This window comes from Ictidomys tridecemlineatus, chromosome 11 (assembly GCF_052094955.1).
Source record: "Ictidomys tridecemlineatus isolate mIctTri1 chromosome 11, mIctTri1.hap1, whole genome shotgun sequence".
NCBI lineage: Eukaryota > Metazoa > Chordata > Mammalia > Rodentia > Sciuridae > Ictidomys > Ictidomys tridecemlineatus.
The window spans coordinates 21,358,233-21,375,638 of record NC_135487.1 but is presented as its reverse complement, the minus strand read 5'-3'; the positions used below and the strand labels follow the sequence as shown (position 1 = coordinate 21,375,638).

The following is a 17,406-nucleotide window of genomic DNA, read 5'->3' as shown; positions in this document are numbered from 1 at the left end:
TGAGGACGCAGGGACAGCTCAACCACGGACGGTGCCCACGGTGACTCTCCGAGCCCCGCCCCTGGGCAGTGGGAGGCGGGTGCCAGGCTTGCCATCTGGGCTTCAATTCGCTCCCCATTACAATGACCTTGTCCGTTGCCCCTCTGAGCTTCTGGCTCCTCACCTATAAAATAAAGACCAAGATGCCGGGGCCACCGGAGTCAACCAGCTTTCCCCAGCGGGGTCACCGGGCAAGGGCGAGTTTCCTTTGTCCTCTAGTCTCATCTCGGCCGCAGGGACAGGGTGACGGACGCTCCGGTGGGTGCGCAGTGGCTCTCGGGCCGGCGGGGCCCCAGCTCTTCCATCTCAGATTCCGAAGAGCGCCCTGAAGCCAGGGAAAGGAGCAGGTGTTGCCAGCGTGGGGATGGGACTCCGCGGCCGGGGCGGGGCTGGCGCAGTTGAGCCGGGACCAACGGCTGGTCCCCTCCCGCCTGACCAGTGGGGGAGGGGCGCCCAGCCCCCAGGCGAGCCAGCGCTGGCCCTGGGCTTCCTATTTCGGCAGCCGGGGGGCGTGGGCCACGGCTCATCATGTGATGCCAGGACTATTTAAAGCGGCAGCTCGGTCGGAGAGCCGCGGTCCCGGAGTCTACAAGCCTTCCATCTCTCGCAGCTTGCTTCTCAGCCTAGCCCAGCTTCACCATGGTGGACGCCTTCGTGGGCACCTGGAAACTAGTGGACAGCAAGAATTTCGATGACTACATGAAGTCACTTGGTGAGCGAGCAGCCAGGCTCTGGATGCCGGCTGGGAAGGGGCTTGCCGCGCACCTAGCTCGGCACAGCGCTCTGCTACTCTGGTTTCTTGTACGCTGGCCGCATCCATTCCTCCTGGACAAGGTTGGATGACGGGGCTCAGAGGTGGCAGCCTGGGCCAGGGCGTGGGGAGGCCTGTTGAGTTGGGGCTTTCATGGTCCGAACCTGCCAGGGGTCTACCCGGATAAGGAGGGGCAGGGAGAAGGCCGCTGTGCCCTTAGATGATGTCAGGCAGGGAGTCGCTTTCGAGGAAGAGGAGTATATGACCTGGAGGTGGGGGGGGAGGGTTTGGATAAGAGCACTGATCAAAGGCCCTGGGTGAGCCTGGGGAGAAAGAACGGGAATGGGTGGCACAGAAACCGGAGGAGTCTGAATCCGGAAAGGGATTGGGACAGATAGTGTACTGTGGCCTAAAGAAGTAGGAAAGACCGAGGAAGAGATTGAATGTTAAAGGGAGAGTCATTGGTCTAGGAGAGTATGGAGAACTGTGATTACAGAATGGGGAAGAATAGTTTCAAAGAATCCTACAGGTAAGGACCCTGGGAAAACTGAGGCCAATATCAAGTAGAAATTTGTCATATAAATTCCATAGCTGAACTGGTAAGAAAACCCAGGACTTAAGCTCTATAACCCACAGCTCTTCCCACTACCCTATAGACACTGGGAGTGAGAGGAACTGCTTATCCAAAGACTGACCTCAGCCCTTCCTTTACTAGTTTGCTTAGATGGAGGTGATAACCTTTCTCTGAAATTCTGGGCTCTGTTCTAGCCCATCAGGCTGGGACAGGGAAGCCTGGGATGATGATCATGGTTGAGCTAGGTTCCATGCCTTGCTTCCAAGGAAGAAGGGCTGCTTGAAGCAGATAGGCAATGGTTGTATGTGGGGGTCCCTCTCAATTTTTGCTCCTAGTCCTCCCTTGGTATAGGTACTAAAAGTGTGGCTCTTGAGGTCAGAGCTCTCAGTTGCACCTATTCTGTCCTGCGGACATGCCTAGTGACTCCAAGAAAGCAACTGTTGTTTGGAAGAGAAGCACGAGGCCTCACACAGCTGTTGGGGAATCTGGATTGCCTAGGTTTAGTTCCTCTTCCCAAAGCAGACATTTGGGCCAAAGGCCTGAGTCCTTGAACTGGGCTGCAACAAGCCCAGTTATTTCATTATTCTGCCCAACTCGGCCAGAAGCCAGGTCTCCCTAAGGACCTGTCATCTTTGGGCAGGTTTTGTCTTTGGGTGCTAGAATCAACTCTGGACCTGAAACATACTAAGCATGTGTTCTAGCACTGAGCTATGCTCTTAACTCATGACAGCTTCTTATGTTAGAGGGCTGAGATTCTATTTAGCCTGCTTTTCTCAGATGAAAGCCTGAGGCCCACTGAAGAAGGGAAAAAGAAAATATTTAAAAAAGAGAGAGAGAGAGAGAGAGAGTCTGATTGTCTTGCACAGTTGGTCTCAAATTCCTGAGTTCAAGTGATCCTCGCACGTCAGAGTTGGAGTCTGGGGCTGGGGTTGTAGCTCAGTGGAAGTGTGCTGGCCTAGCATGTGTGAGGCACTGGGTTCCATCCTCTGCACCACATATAAATAAAATAAAGGTACACTGACAAGTAAAAAATATTTTAAAGAAATCTAAAAAAAAAGTATTGTTCATCTACAACTGGAAATATTTTAAAGAAAGAAAACAAAACACCACCTCAGCTCTCAGGAGCTAGCTTTGGCTTCATTTCCTTTTCTTTTTTTGTGGTACTGGGGACTGAACCCACGGGTGCTCTATCACTGAACTATGCCCTCAGCCATTTTCCTATTTTTTTTAAAGGTGGACAATATCTTGGGGCTGGGGATGTGGCTCAAGCGGTAGCACGCTCGCCTGGCATGCATGCCGCCCGGGTTCGATCCTCAGCACCACATACCAACAAAGATGTTGTGTCCGCCGAAAACTAAAAAATAAAATTAAAAAAAAGGTGGATACATCTTTATTTTTATGTGGTGCTGAGGATTGAACCCAGTGCCTCACACATGCCAGGCGAGTGTGCTACCACTTGAGCCACATCCCCAACCCATTTTTCTATTTTTTTAAAATATATTTATTTATTTTTTTTAGTTCTTGGCAGACACAACATCTTTGTTGGTAATGTGGTGCTGAGGATCGAACCTGGGCCGCACGCATGCCAGGCGAGCGCGCTACCGCTTGAGCCACATCCCCAGCCCCCATTTTTCTATTTCTTGAGACAGAGTCTAAGTTGATGAGGCTGGCCTTGAACTTGCTAATCCTGTCTCCCAAGTCAGTGGGATTACAGGCATGAATCATCTTAGTTTCTTGTGTCTCAGTCCCACACTGTATGTCCCTAGATAGGTCCTGAGCAAACAGCTTCTGGTTGCAGTGACAAGGCCCACTTCTGCACTAGGGAGTATAACTGGCCTGACTCACTCTGATATCAGGAGGTAAGGCCCAGTCCCTCAATGGCCAGGTAGGGTGGGCTGGCATCAGTAGAACTGCAGAGTCAGTCCCTGCACCTTGTGCCCTAGACCAAGGGTTCTCGAGAGGCAGAAAGGCCTAGCTTAGTCCCACTGACCACAGGCACAACTGGTAGCCTTGGTGCATGCATTTGTGCTGGGCAGAATGGCATAGTGGGAACAGTGAACAGTCTGGGAGTCTAGAGCAGTCACTTGCTTTTTGACTTTGGATAAGACACCAGACAGAGCCTCATTTGTGGACTGGGAACAATAAAACTTACCCTTAGGGCTGTTCCAAGCATTAAGTAAAACAACCTGTGTAGAACATGTACAAGGTACACAGCTTCCAGCAGGCACTATGTACTCAGGTACATTAGAAAACCAGACACCACTTCACTACCTCTGGCCCCACCTCTGCCTTGGGGGACAGCTCAGCACAGGCTGCTGGGGGCAGCTGGGCACAGCAGTCATGATCAAAGTTCAGTAGCAGAAGGACAGATTCCAGGAAAGCTGCAACCTGAAAGGATGAAGGCTTAGCCTAGAAGTTTGGTGTTCTTTTGCTTGTAGGACACTCAGGACTTTGTCCAGCACCCAGGGAAGCCATGCATAGGCCAGGAGAGTCCCCATAGGACTTCAGGCTAGGAGTCAGGAGATGAGTTTTTCTTAACTCATTGTGGTTACCACCTTAGGCTTCTCCCAAGTCTCCTAGATTTGTACCTGATTCCTAAATCGGTCGTATGGCCACATTTGGGGGATAAGAGTACTAATGCTTCTCAGGGGTAAAAATTTCCAAAGGTGGAAAATTCTTGTTCCTAGGGCTTTGGAAGCCAAAGTCCACTTTACCTGAGCTTGAGCAACTCAGGTGCCCTGGAGGGTCGCCTGGTGCTGTGTCTTGGGAGGTGGCATGGAGGAGCAGATAAGTAAGCTCTGTAGTGAAACAGTTAAGGCTTCAACTTCAGGTTTGTGACCCTGAGCTTAAACTCCATCTGTGTTTACATCTGTAGAGATACAGTGTAACTGTTATCAACCCTGCAAGGGGGCAGGAAAGACTGAACTGTGTACTTGGTACCTTATTATTTTTGGTACTGGGGATTGAACCTGGGGTATTCTAGTACTGAGCTATATCCCCAGCCCTAAGTCAGGGTCTTGCTAAGTTGTTGAAGGTTTCACTAAATTACCTAGTCTGGTTTCAAACTTGTCATTGTCCTGCCTCAGCCTTCCAAGTAGTTAGGATTATAAGTGTGTCACCATGCCTGGCTACCTGATACCTTATTCCAGTCTCAGTTCTGTCACTGTCTTACTATGGCATGCCTGTTCCTTATATTGGGGTTAAATTTGTTTGCTTCATTGTAAGAGGAAGACTGAATTTTTAAAAATAATAATGGCAGACAGATACAGCAGCAACACCTGTAATCCCAGTGAGCTGGGAGGCTGAGGCAGGAGGATCACAGGTTTGAGACCAGCTTTAGCAATTTAGTGAGGACCTGTCCCCAAATAAAAAATAAAAAGGCTGGAGATATGGCTCAGTAGTCAAGTGCCTCTGGCATAGAAGGCCACACAAAGACTTAGGTTGATTCTGGTCTAAGAATCATTCTTTGAGCTTGTGCAGTGCCTCTCAGTGGCAGCTCATATTCTCATAATCTTCCCCTCGCCCTCAGGTGTAGGCTTTGCTACGAGGCAAGTGGCCAGCATGACCAAGCCCACTACAATCATCGAAAAGAATGGGGACACCATCATCTTAAAAACACAGAGTACCTTCAAGAACACCGAGATCAGTTTTCAGCTGGGGAAGGAGTTTGATGAGACTACAGCAGATGACAGGAAGGTCAAGGTGAGTCAGGGAAGGGGGCATGGGGAACAAGGGTATTGAGACCCTTGTCATTGCACCCTGAGGAGCAGGCTCTCATAGGCAACTTGCATGACACAAGGTTTCATAAAGCCTGTTCAGTGCTGGATTGTCCTAGGTGCTAAATACATATTAGTTCTGTCCACTTGTTTTCTTTCCTCCTTTCTTGGGACTCAACTACCAGCTGCCTCTGGGAGTGGGCGGCACAGAGCCAGAATGTTCTGACCTTGTGCTCCTTTAGCTCCAGCTGGGTGACCTTGTGCAAGGTATGCCACAGCACTGGGTTTCTTTCCCCTTCCATAGACGGAGTTAAGTGGCCGTGGCTGTGATCTGAAGTGCTCTGGGATTGATGCACAGGAGAAACCAGGGCCCTCCACTAGTAAGGTTGTCCAGGCCTCCATAGCTAAGCAGGCAGCTGGGAACAAGAGACTGAGACCTATCCAGATGTTCCCTCTTCTGCAACCTGTAACTCCCAAGCCTGGCCAGTGACCCTGAAAGTATTTCCAGTGTGGCCACCTGACAGGCAGTTAGAATCGTGTTCTGAGGTGGCCACTCAGCTGTCATGGGTGTTTGTAGTCTTCCCACAGTCTTAACTCCCTCTTCCAGGGGGTGGGTAGTAAGCATCTACCCCCAGTCTCAGTTCTCTGTTACCCCATGATGTTTTTGTCTTGGCAGCTTGCCTCAGGATTCCCAGCTCTGGACCAAGCATGGGAGAGAAATAAGGGACTCTGACTTCTAGGGTGTCTCTAAGCAGTGTCCTCTTCACCAGTACCCTAAAACACAGCTCAGCTGTTTCCTCTTCCTCACAGTTGCCTACAGGAAGAACAGGGTAGGGGCTGTTTTCCTTGCAAAGGGAGAGGAGTTAAAGCCCAGGGCAGGATTGCCCAGCAGGCTGGCAGCGGAGCAGGGGATGTTGGTTGCCCTAAGAAAGAAGCTGACCTTGGAAGGTCACAGCCCCACCACACACCACATATCCCTACCTCCTTAAGCTTGCCATATTCTTGAGGGGCAAAAACCCCATTCAAACACAGGGATGTGAATGTGAGGGCCAAAAATAATCTGCTCTGAGTGGGCAAAAAACTTAGGAGGGATGAAAATGAGGAGTAAGGTGGGCTACAGACAGCATAGCAAGATAGAAGCAACACAAACACATAATATGACCTTCTCATCTCCTGCTGAATCTTGCTTAGCAAGGTTCCCAAGTCTGGACTATAGCCCCCAAATTCCTAGAGAAGAGAGACCTGGGCAAGTTGCCAAATGAGAACCAGCTGATGCAGGCTGGCAGCACCCAGAGGACTAAGTGGGCCTTTGAGCCAGGGACACCCAGTCCTAGGACCTTGTAGTTGCTGCCCTCTTGTCAGCTGAAGGGGATCACATGATGTGGACTGAGAAGAGAAGAGGGAAGCCTAATACTCCCCATCTAAGGGTCTTTTAGGCACTGTGATGACCACGACCAGAAAGAGGTCCTCAGAACTCTTCCTCAGCTTTGTCAGGAATATGTACAGGTACATGTCTTCTTTATCTTGGAGGAAGCAGGGCTGTGGATATCACATAGCAGACACGATAAGTGCTTTTTTTTCTCTTTCTTATCCTGTTCCTCAGTCCTGGCTCAGATCACTGCTCAGGCCTCTACCCTTTTTCCACAGTCCACTGTGACGCTGGATGGAGGAAAACTTGTCCACGTGCAGAAGTGGGACGGGCAAGAGACTACACTTGTGCGGGAGCTAAATGATGGGAAACTCATCTTGGTAAGATGGGCAAGTGTGGAGCCTTAGCTAACTGGTTACTAACCTGTAAAAAGCCAAACCTGTAAAAAGCCAAGGTCATCCCCAGGAGCCATCAAAGCTGGGATAGGAGAGGCAGAAGAAAAGTCATAGCTTTGGACTCACAAAGGTCTGGGTTTAAATCTGTTTATAGGCTACATGACTTGGACAAGTGACCTTCTCCAAGTGCAACGATAAAGTGGGTATTAATAACACCCACCTTTTAGTGCTTCTGGGAGGTCTGAAAGAGACTGGGTATGCACAGCAGAAACCCTCACTGGGGAGGGAGGAGGATAGCGGATGCTCCACAGCCCAAGAAGAGATGGGAAGCAGGGCCAATTTGACTCCAGGCTCTCCAGGATAGGCTCCCATTTCCTTCCCTCTCCTCTCTAGTATTATGCTGTCACATGCAGGGGAAGCCTGATGACTGGAGGCACTGATGGACAGCACAACCCTTTCTTCCCCATTCCAGTAAGACCTCCTCTTAGAGTTAGTTCTAGGTCTGGCCTCCTGCAAGTATCTGATTATTGCCTGGGTAAAAAGTAGCAAAAATGGCTGGCAGATCTGTCTATTTAGACAAGCTTGGGGGCTTCACTTGGAGAATGTACCCTTGAGGGAACTCTTCCCCCAGATTCAGGGCACAGATAGCAGCCACTGGGATCTCTACCTTCTAACTCTGCAGGGCCTCAGGTTCTTAACTCAGCATCTTCACTGCAGACCTTCCTGGGGAGCATAACTTGCTACCTTTGTTCTTGCACTCAACATGGGGCCATTCTTGAATTCAGAGCTAGGAATGAAGTTCCTAGCTTTGGTGGGAATAGCACAAACAGGACCAAATACTCACTGGCTGTTCAGACTATTGTGAGGCCATGGCTTGCCTCTATGACACCAGACGGGTGGGGATCTGGCCCCGGCCCTGCCCCAACTTAGGGAACTTAGGGGAAGAATGGAGAGTTGGTAGCTTAGCACAGCCATTCCTCAAGTATCTCTGGACATTTTTATTCACCTATTTGTCTACTATGTGCCAGGCACCATCTTACCCATAAGGATGAAGGAAGCTGAATGATGTAAGAAAAAGAGAAACAAATTGTATCTTCTTTTAAGATAAATAATAAATCTCTAAAGTAGGAATTATAGCACCTACCTTAAAAAAGACTTGGTACATATCAGAAATGTAAAGTACCTGGCACATAGTAGGTACTCAAGTGACACTCATCAGGATGAGTAAGTACTCCTGAGGTCTTTTCCTGTCTGACTCTCATCTTTCTTTCCAGACACTCACCCATGGCAGTGTAGTGTGCACTCGCACTTACGAAAAAGAGGCATGATGCACCAGCACTGTCACTGACTGTTCCTCTGTCAACTGGCCACCCCTGGACTCAGCACCACATTGCCTCATTTTTTTCCTCTGGCATTTTGTATAAACCTACTTTGAGGAATTCTTCTGGGATCAGGTGACACCAGCCTGGATCCCCAGTTTCCATTGTGTATGTATGTGTTTCTTTTTTTTTTTTAAACTGTATCCAATATGCTCTGAAGTCAATAAAGCAGAGCAGAGGCCATGCAGTTGCCTCTGGTGATGTGGTTCTGGGAGTCTTAAGTTTTCCCCAGGTGTCAATGGGCAGAAATAACTGCTTTAAGGTCACTTGAAACACTGGATGAGAAGCTAAAATGGACAATGTCAGGGACATTCAATGATGATAGCTGCACCTACATCTTGCCTTGACATTGCTCCTCCCTGGGTCAAATCACCTATTCCAGTCATTGGCGCGTTGACCACTGAACTGTCACCCCTGGCCCATACTGCACTGAGTACTTTCTTTTGTCTGGCTCTTTGTGGGATGCTGTGGTTTCTCCCTTCCCAGAGTACAAGATCACAGGATCCAGGCTTGGGCTACTGTGGGAGAAGATGACCAATGGCCAAGATACTAATAAGCTCTCATTATGCACCAGGCTAGTACTCAAAGGTTATAAATTCTTACTGGTTCTCTAATCAACTCTGGGAAAATAGATCATCTGATCATTACAGAAGGGTTTATAAGTGATCTTCCAAGAAAGCTGTGGCCTGCTAGTACCTTTAGCTTTGTATCAGCCCTTGGCTAGGCTTCTCTCCAAGGTCTAAGGGAACATATTAAATGTTTTTCTATAAACTAATGTAGATTCAGTGACTTTAAATCTGTTATGTTAACCAAGAAGAAGGATTATAAGAATAAGAACTTTGAGCAGGTTTCAAACCAAACACATTTCCATTTAGTGCCAGGAATTTAAGCACAGACCTGAAGTGGAACTAGCCAAATCATACAGTAATAAATAGAAAGTAGAGCAATGACCTTGGCTTCATATGTCTGGTTCAGTGGTCTGTTGGAATGTCATATACAAGATAAGTCAAACTGCAAATGACTGTTTTATGGCTGTGGTCACTGGCTGTCACTTCTAGCCTAGTAGAACCATACTAGGGAATGGAAAAAGTGAGCACCACTCCTTACCACGTTCTCCCTCTTGCTGCCAGTTTCCCTCTGCTCCTACATACACAGCATAAACTAACCCATCGCCTGGTTCAAGACAGACAACAGGAAGGCACCAGTCACTGTTCAAATAACAGCCAGGCTCTCACCTCCACAGCAGTACTTGTGGCTTTAGCCTGGACTCCTATAAAGGTATCCAGCTCTGGCAGTGGTAGCTGAGGAGGGTAAACAGACCTCCTGCTGAATGAAAAAAAATAGGGTGAATGAATGGGTGGGACTCAGGGGTCAACTGCAAAGAGATCAGAAGCAGTAAGGAAAGAACAACTCATTCAGGTGGCTGCTTCTGACCTGTAACTCCCAAACCTGCTTGCTGCATTCCCATAGTTGTCAACGGGGTGGGAGGCCATATTCTCACTATTGAGTCTTTTCAGGAGCCAGAGCTTCAAGGCACAAAACTCCTGGTTCCTTATTCTCTCAACCACCCCGTCATCTCTTTTCTACTCTCATTCCTTGTGCTTCTTCTTATGCTTCTTCTTCTTTTTCTTCTTCTTAGCCGCCTTGCTATCTTTTGATGTGTGCTTTGCTCTCTTGCCCGTATCACTCTCAGAGTCTGAGCTGTCGGAGTCAGATGACTTCTTGTCTCTATGTTTCTTTTTCTTCTTTTCCTAAAAAGAAAAATTTAAAATTCAACATTGTGCATGTATATTTGCTTTAAAAAAATATCACAGCTGGTAATCAGAAGGGAGCTATTTAATAAGTTAGAAGACAATAAATAAAAGCAATTAAGTAAAAAATAGCCAAAACAAGTGAAAGAACGAAGACAATACAATATCTATTATATAAATTCCAGTATATATAAAACATACATGGATACATGTGTACTATACAGAGTTGTATGTTTATTTTTAAGTTTTTTATGTTTTTGTGGTACTGGGGATCAATTTATGGTGAGGCTATATCCCCAGACCTTTTTGAGACAGGCTCTCACTAAATTGCCTAGGCTGGTCTCAAACTTGTGCTCCTCCTGCCTCAGCCTCCTGAGTAGCTGGGATTACAGGCATGTGCCACAATGTTGCACTATGTGTACACATTTATACATACATACATATATCCAGTATATACAGAAAACACTGGAAAAGACTCCACAACTGGTAAAACGGGTTATTTCAGGAATGAACTCAAGGGGGGGGGGGGACGGAGTTCCTTTATTTTTTTGGTTAAAAACATCTATCACTTCCTTTTCTTTCTCTCAGTACTGGGAATTTAACCCTGGGCCTCATGCATGGTAGGCACATGCTCCACTACTGAGCTATTTCCCCAGCCTTTTTATTTTAGGTCTTGATAAAGTGCCCAGGCTGTCCTCTAACTTGCAATCCTGCAGCCTCAGTCTCCTAATGGGACAATGACATGTACCACCATGCCTGGCTCTATTACTTCCATTTTTAAAAAAGTAGGATACTAAAGATGAAAGAGATCTCTAGAGATTACCTAGTCTTATCTAGAGACAGTGATTCACCTAATATTACAAAATAAAAGATTTATTAAGAGTTGTCTCCCAGTCTGTTTTCTGTTAGACTCTGTTGCCAAGAAAAAAAAAAAAATCCCTTCCATCAATGAGCTTCTACCTGCTCTCCTTGAATATTTATCATGTCTAACTTTCACAACAACCTTGCAAGAGTATACTGATAAAGAACTGTCCCTAAACTAGACCCCCCACGCCCCCTACACACCATGCTGCCAAGAGTAACCAGTACAAACCCACACCAGAGATGGAAAGCAGGCTCCTAGGCTTCTATAGGGAAGTTGAAGCAATTTTAAGCATTACCTATGTCTTTTCCTTTAGTAAAGTTTCTTTTCTTTTTTTTTTTAAGTACTAGAGATTGAACCCAGGGACACTTTACTATTGAGCTACATCCCCAATCTTTTTTTATATTTTATTATCCCCATCTGCCCCCCAACCCCCTTTTTGTACCAGGGATTAAACCCAGGGGCACTTAACCACTGAGCTACATCCCCAATCTTTTTTTTTTTTTAAATTTTAATATTTATTTATTTATATTCTCGGCGGACACAACATCTTTGTTTGTATGTGGTGCTGAGAATTGAACCCGGGCCGCTCACATGCCAGATGAGCGTGCTACCACTTGAGCCACATCCCCAGCCCATCCCCAATCTTTTTATATTTTATTTAGAGACAGGGTCTCACTGATTTGCTTAGGGCCTCACTAAGTTGCTAAGGCTGGCTTTGAATTCTCCTACCTCAGCCTTCAAAGTGAGTACTGGGATTACAGGCATGCTGTACTTCACCCAGCACCTTATTAAGGTTTTTAAAAGTGGAAGAGACTATGGGAGGAAAAAAGGGAGAATGCAGAAAAGGGTGAAGCCATTGCTCTTCCTGCAGGCTTCTAACCAACATCCTGAGAGAAGCTGGCTGTGAGATCACAGTGAACTAGGTGTTCAACCTAGACCCAAGAAGTTACTATTCAGTAACCTTGGCCAGTCATCTCACCTCATTGAGGCCCAGCCTCTGCAAATGGAAAAAAGGTAAGAACAGTACTTATGTCACATGGATGTGGTGATTTAATGAGACAGTTATCTATGGCTTTGAGAAGTTGGAAGCAACTTGTCCCAGATCACAAAGGCAGGAATGAGACATGCATATGGATGATGTGAATGAAAATCTCCTGAGTTATCCTATGTGTAGCACAAGGACCCTCTTCCTATAGAATTATGAGAGGCATCATGGTATGATGAATGATTTTTAAAGAATTAAATTCAAATTTTAGCTCTGCCACTTAACTTACTATGTCACTTGAAACATGGGACCTACCTTTCTTGAATCTCAGTTTTCAGTGAATTAGAAATAATAAGTATCTTTAATTAGAATTAAATAAATTCTAACTGTAGTGCCTGTGCCTGATTCGTTATGCCTAAGTAATTAGCAGTATGTTTTTCAGTGCTGAGGATCAAGCACATGGCCTTTGCACATGCTACACAAGTGCTTTACCACCAAGCTATAGAATTATTTTTCTCTTATTTCAGAGAACTACCAGAATGTTCTTATAGTCTGACCAGGTGATTATAGCAGATGAGTCAAGTTGTAAAAAGAGGTTAAACCAAAACTCTTTCTTGGTAACTCCAATGGAGTAGTGAGTAGTTACAAAGCTCCCTGGACCCACTATAACAAGCATGGGTGGAAAGAGCTGAGATTTAGCCAACTGATGGTTTGGCTTATGGTGATGCACCTTCCTAGATGGCAAGACCACACGAGTCCATCACAGGGCTTGGGAGTCTCACGAGTATCTGCTCCTTATGGAGGGTAGGGTCCTAGGCAAGTAAGTAAATACAGTCTGGCACCAATTCCCTCTAAGCCTGGCCCAGTCTGGGTAAGGAAATAATAATATTGTCTTATAAAAAAGCACTACCAGCTTCAAGTTTTTTTGTTTTTGTTTGCTTTTTCTCTCTTATGGTTCTGGGGATTAAACCCAGAGGCACTCTACCATTGAGATACATCCTCAGCCATTTTTATTTTTTATTTTGAAATTGGGCCTTGCTACGTTGCTGAAGCTGGCCTCAAACTTGCAGTCTTCCTGCTCTGGCCTTCTAAGTCACTGGGATTACAGGTGTGTACCACTGCATACAGCTTGTTTCAAAGTTTTTAGTTCCTAATCATCATCATCATCATCATCATCATCATCATCTGCTGGGGTCAAAATAAATGACTTTTTTTTTTTTTTAGATGGTGTCTCACTATGTTACCCAGGCTGGACTTTATAACTGGCAATTCTCCTGCCTCAGCCTCACAAGTAGCTAGAATTTAAGTGCATGCCACTATCTTCAGATAAAACTCATGAATTATTATTCTCATTTTACAGATGGAAAAACTGCAACTCAGAAGTAAAATGAGTTCACCAAGGTTAAAGCAACAAGAACATTGTCTTTTCTAACAGAGTTTGACAATATTTCTACTTTACTCTCAAGGACACCAGTTGAGAAGGGAAGAATCACTAGAGAACCCTGGCAAGCTGGAACACAGGCTCTAGCTAGTGAAGACTGGGGAGATGGTCTTCTCCTAGACCTCAATCTCAATGCCAAAGTGCTTTTGCAGCCTGAACAAGACAACCAAGGCTCCAGCAACTGGTGTCTTTTTCACTAGTCATCCCTAAGCAAGAGAAGAACAAAAGAACAGTTACTTCAGAAGCTGGAAAGTTGAGAGTTGGGTGGGGGAAGTTCAGCAGGAAAGTTGAGAGTTGGGTGGGGGAAGACCTAGAGGGCTAAAAGCTGCTTCTGGTCCTAGACTGCATTCAAGTACAAAGGGGAACAGAGAATAGAGTAAGCTGAGCATCGTCTTACAGGTCTGTAATTCCAGTTATTTGGATGGCTGAGGTAGAAAGATGGCAAGTTTGAAGCCAAAATGGGAAATTTAGTAAGACCCTGTCTAAAAAAAAAACAATAAAGGGTGTGTGAGTCCACAGCTGACAAGTAAGAAGCACTGGAAAGAAGCCACTGCTCAAACATCTCTGAGACTCTCTCGAGGTAAAAAACACATACTGGTTACTAGAGCATTTCCTCTATAGTCTTGAAACAGGAGAGCAACAGCCCAGTGTGAGAGAAAAACAAAAATAAAAGCAAAGGGCTGGGGATTGGCTCAAGAGGTAGCGCGCTCGCCTGGCATGCATGCGGCCCGGGTTCGATCCTCAGCACCACATACAAACAAAGATGTTGTGTCCGCCGAGAACTAAGAAACAATAAATAAATGTTAAAATTCTAAAAACAAATAAATAAATCAATAAATAAAATAAAAAAATAAAGATATGTGTCCATCTAAAAACTAAAATAAAAAAAAAATAATAAAATAAAATAAATAAAAGCAAAGACTGAGAAAGGGGAATAACAGCAGTAAGCATTTATACAGTATGTAATTTTCTAGATGCTGGGCTGGGTACTTTGCATTAAAACCTCATTTAAACCTTCATCAACAAATTTACCAAGTGGGCATAATTATCAGGAAAAGAAATTATAACCTCAATAAGGATGACTGAGATGAAGCAACTGGCATAGGTGGTTGCACTTGGACATGACTCAGGCTGAGTCCCAAAGCAGATGTTTTTAGTCCTGTCTGTATTAAAGGCAGCACCTAACAGCTGGAGGTGAAAGACTTGTATACTGAAAACTATAAATGTTACTGAAAGACATTAAAGACACAAGGGTGAGGGGTGTAATTCAGTGGTAAAGCATGTGCTTAACATGTGCAAGGCCCTGTGTTTGATCCCCAGCACCATAATGAAATAAGTAAATAATTAATTTAAAGGCCCAAATGGAAGACGTGATATGGTTAAGATGTCTATTCAGGGGATACATATGTAGCTCAGTGAAAGAGCTCTTACAAAGCATGCACAAGGCCCTGGGTTCAATCCTCAGTATGGAGGAGGGGGGAAGGGATGTCCATATATTCCTCCTACCCAAAGTGATCTACAGATCACTAGCTGTTTGACACTTCACACACTGCAACCCCTATCAAAATCTCAATGATTTTTTTGTGTATGTGCGTGTGAAATAGAAAAAAATCATACAGATCACAAAGGACCCTGTATAATCAAAATGATCTTGAAAATGAAGAACAAAGTTGGAATATTCACATTACTCTATATAAAGCTAAAGTAATCAAAACATTGGGTACTGGTATAAGAATAGGCACAGAGACTTACAGAATAGAAATAAGACCCCAGAAAAATCCTCATGTATATGGTCAAATGATTTTTGATGAGGGGGCCAAGATCATTCAATGGGAAAAGGGTAGTCTTTTTAATAGATGGTCTTAAGAAAACTGGATATCTACATGCAAAAAAACTTTTGGACCAGTTGGGCACAGTGGCATATGCAACTAGCAACTCAGGAGGCCGAGGCAGGAGGATTGTATGTTCCAGGTTAGACTTACAATTTAGCAAGACCCTTAGCAACTTAGTAAAACCCTGGGTCAAAATAATTTAAAGGACTGGGTATGTGGATCAGTGGTAAAGCATCCCTAGAATGAATCCTCAAATACCAAAAGAAAAAATCATTTTTTGTACTCTTCTTTTAAATCAATATGAAAATTAACTCAGAATAAATCAAAATCCTAAATATATAACTCTTTGAAGAAAAATAGGGGAAATGTTTCATGACATGACCCGGCAATGGTTTTTTGAGTATGACACCAAAAACAAAGGCAATGAAAGAAAAAACAGGTCACTTGCACTTCATCAAATTATAATTATTGTGCAAGGAATGCTATCATGTGAATATATTTTACAGTACTAAATTATGTATTTAAAAATAGATAAGATGGGGGCTGGGAGTATAGCTCAGTGGTAAGTATTCACCCAGTATGTGTGAGGCCCTGGTTTTGATTCCTAGGACTACCAAAAAAAAAAAAAAAAAAGTTAAGATGGTAAATTTTTGCATAGTCTGAATGTAAGACATGTAAGGAGATAAAATATATAGTAGTAGTGGAAGTAGGAGGGAGAAACAGAATTTTGAGAGGCAATTTAAAATGTGCCCCTGGCAGGACTTGGTGACTGACTAGATGTAGGATAAAAATGAGAAGAGGAGGATTGGGGATGTAGCTTAATTGTAAAGTGCCCCTGGGTTCAATTCCCAGTACTGAAAGGAAAATCATAGTATACCATTTTCTTTTTTTCTTTTTTTTTTTTAAAGAGAGAGTGAGAGAGAGAATTTTAACATTTATTTATTTTTTCTTAGTTCTCGGCGGACACAACATCTTTGTTGGTATGTGGTGCTGCTGAGGATCGAACCCGGGCCGCACGCATGCTAGGCGAGCGCGCTACCGCTTGAGCCACCTCCCCAGCCCCATAGTATACCATTTTCTGATCAAACTATAGCAGAATTTGCTTCCTTTCAGTGAGGTATGCTATTGATGCATGGTTTCTTTCTGAACTACAATACAGTCTATTTTATAAATTGGTCTCTGCTCTAAGTAGTAGAAAAAGAGACAGAACTTGGTGAAGACAGATAATGTTTTACACTTCTGGGGACAGATAGGTACTTTCTAGAAGGCAATTTTATAAAATGTATAAAGTCTTAACTCAGTAATCTTACTTCAGAATCTATGCTTAGAAAATAGTATGAGATGTAGCCAAAAATTCAGGTTGTAAGTAATAAAAAATATTCAGTAATCACAAAGCAAATTAATAATCATATAGCCATGAGGTAGAATACTGTGTTGCTCTTACATCAAATTTTTGAAGAACAATTAAAACTAGAAAGTAAGGGCTGGGGTTGTGACTCAGTGGTAGAGCGCTTGCCTATCATGTGCAAGGCACTGGGTTCGATCCTCAGCACCACATAAAAATAAATTAAATAATGGCATGTGTCCAACAACAACTAAAAATAAATAAACAAACAAATAAATAAATAAATAATAGACAATAAGATGAAAAATTAGAGTATAAACTATACCTAGTTTGACCATAATTCTGTTTCCATGTATAAATGCACATATGTACATACATATATGCATGTATATATTTATTATGACCTAAAAAAGATTAGAAAATACTAAAAATACTAAAAAATGTCTTTCTGAGTAGAAAGATTACTGGAGATCCTCGATTTTCTTTATTTTTCAGTATTTCTAAAATTTCTGCAAAAAGTACAACTTCATTTTAAAACTTGAAAAAGTATGATAAATACAAGCAAGAAAGCACTCACCTTTTTTCTTTTCCGGGAAGAATTCCTCATGGAATCAGGTTTCTCAAATTCTGCTGACTTTGTCTCTTCTTTCTCCTCTTCTTCATCAGGTATCAGAGAATATTTGGTCCCACCTGGTTGCATGAAGCAATCTTTTGCAAAGTGACCTGAAGAAGAAAAGTAGAAAACGGGGGCTGGGGATGTGGCTCAAGTGGTAGTGCTCTCACCTGGCATGCGTGCGGCCTGAGTTCAATCCTCAGCACCACATACAAACAAAGATGTTGTGTCCGCCAAAAACTAAAAAATAAATATTAAAAAATTTTCTCTCTCTCTCTCTCTAAAAAAAAAAAAGTCAGTCCTAATATGGGCTGAGAAAAAAAAACTATTAAAAAAAAAAAAAAAAGAAAA

At 44.1% G+C, this 17,406-nt stretch overlaps 2 protein-coding genes across 3 annotated transcripts in view; one reads left to right on the top strand and one right to left on the bottom strand.

The window, feature by feature from the left end:
• Positions 1-626: 626 nt before the first annotated feature.
• Positions 627-8,405, top strand: Fabp3 (fatty acid binding protein 3). Its single transcript, NM_001282265.1, is given in 4 exon segments — positions 627-751; positions 4,894-5,066; positions 6,728-6,829; positions 8,119-8,405. Coding segments are annotated over 4 exon segments (402 nt in total). The 5' UTR covers positions 627-678; the 3' UTR covers positions 8,173-8,405.
• A 666-nt stretch (positions 8,406-9,071) lies between these two features.
• The window catches only part of Zcchc17 (zinc finger CCHC-type containing 17), a 50,963-nt gene continuing 42,628 nt past the window's right edge, over positions 9,072-17,406 (bottom strand). For both annotated transcript variants that reach the window (XM_005317725.5, XM_040288268.2), the window contains 2 exons: positions 17,020-17,165; positions 9,072-9,974 (listed from right to left, as the gene is read on the bottom strand). In XM_005317725.5, coding sequence (XP_005317782.1) covers positions 9,813-9,974; positions 17,020-17,165 — 308 coding nt within the window. In that variant the 3' untranslated portion in view covers positions 9,072-9,812. The remainder of the gene's footprint in view (positions 9,975-17,019; positions 17,166-17,406) is intronic.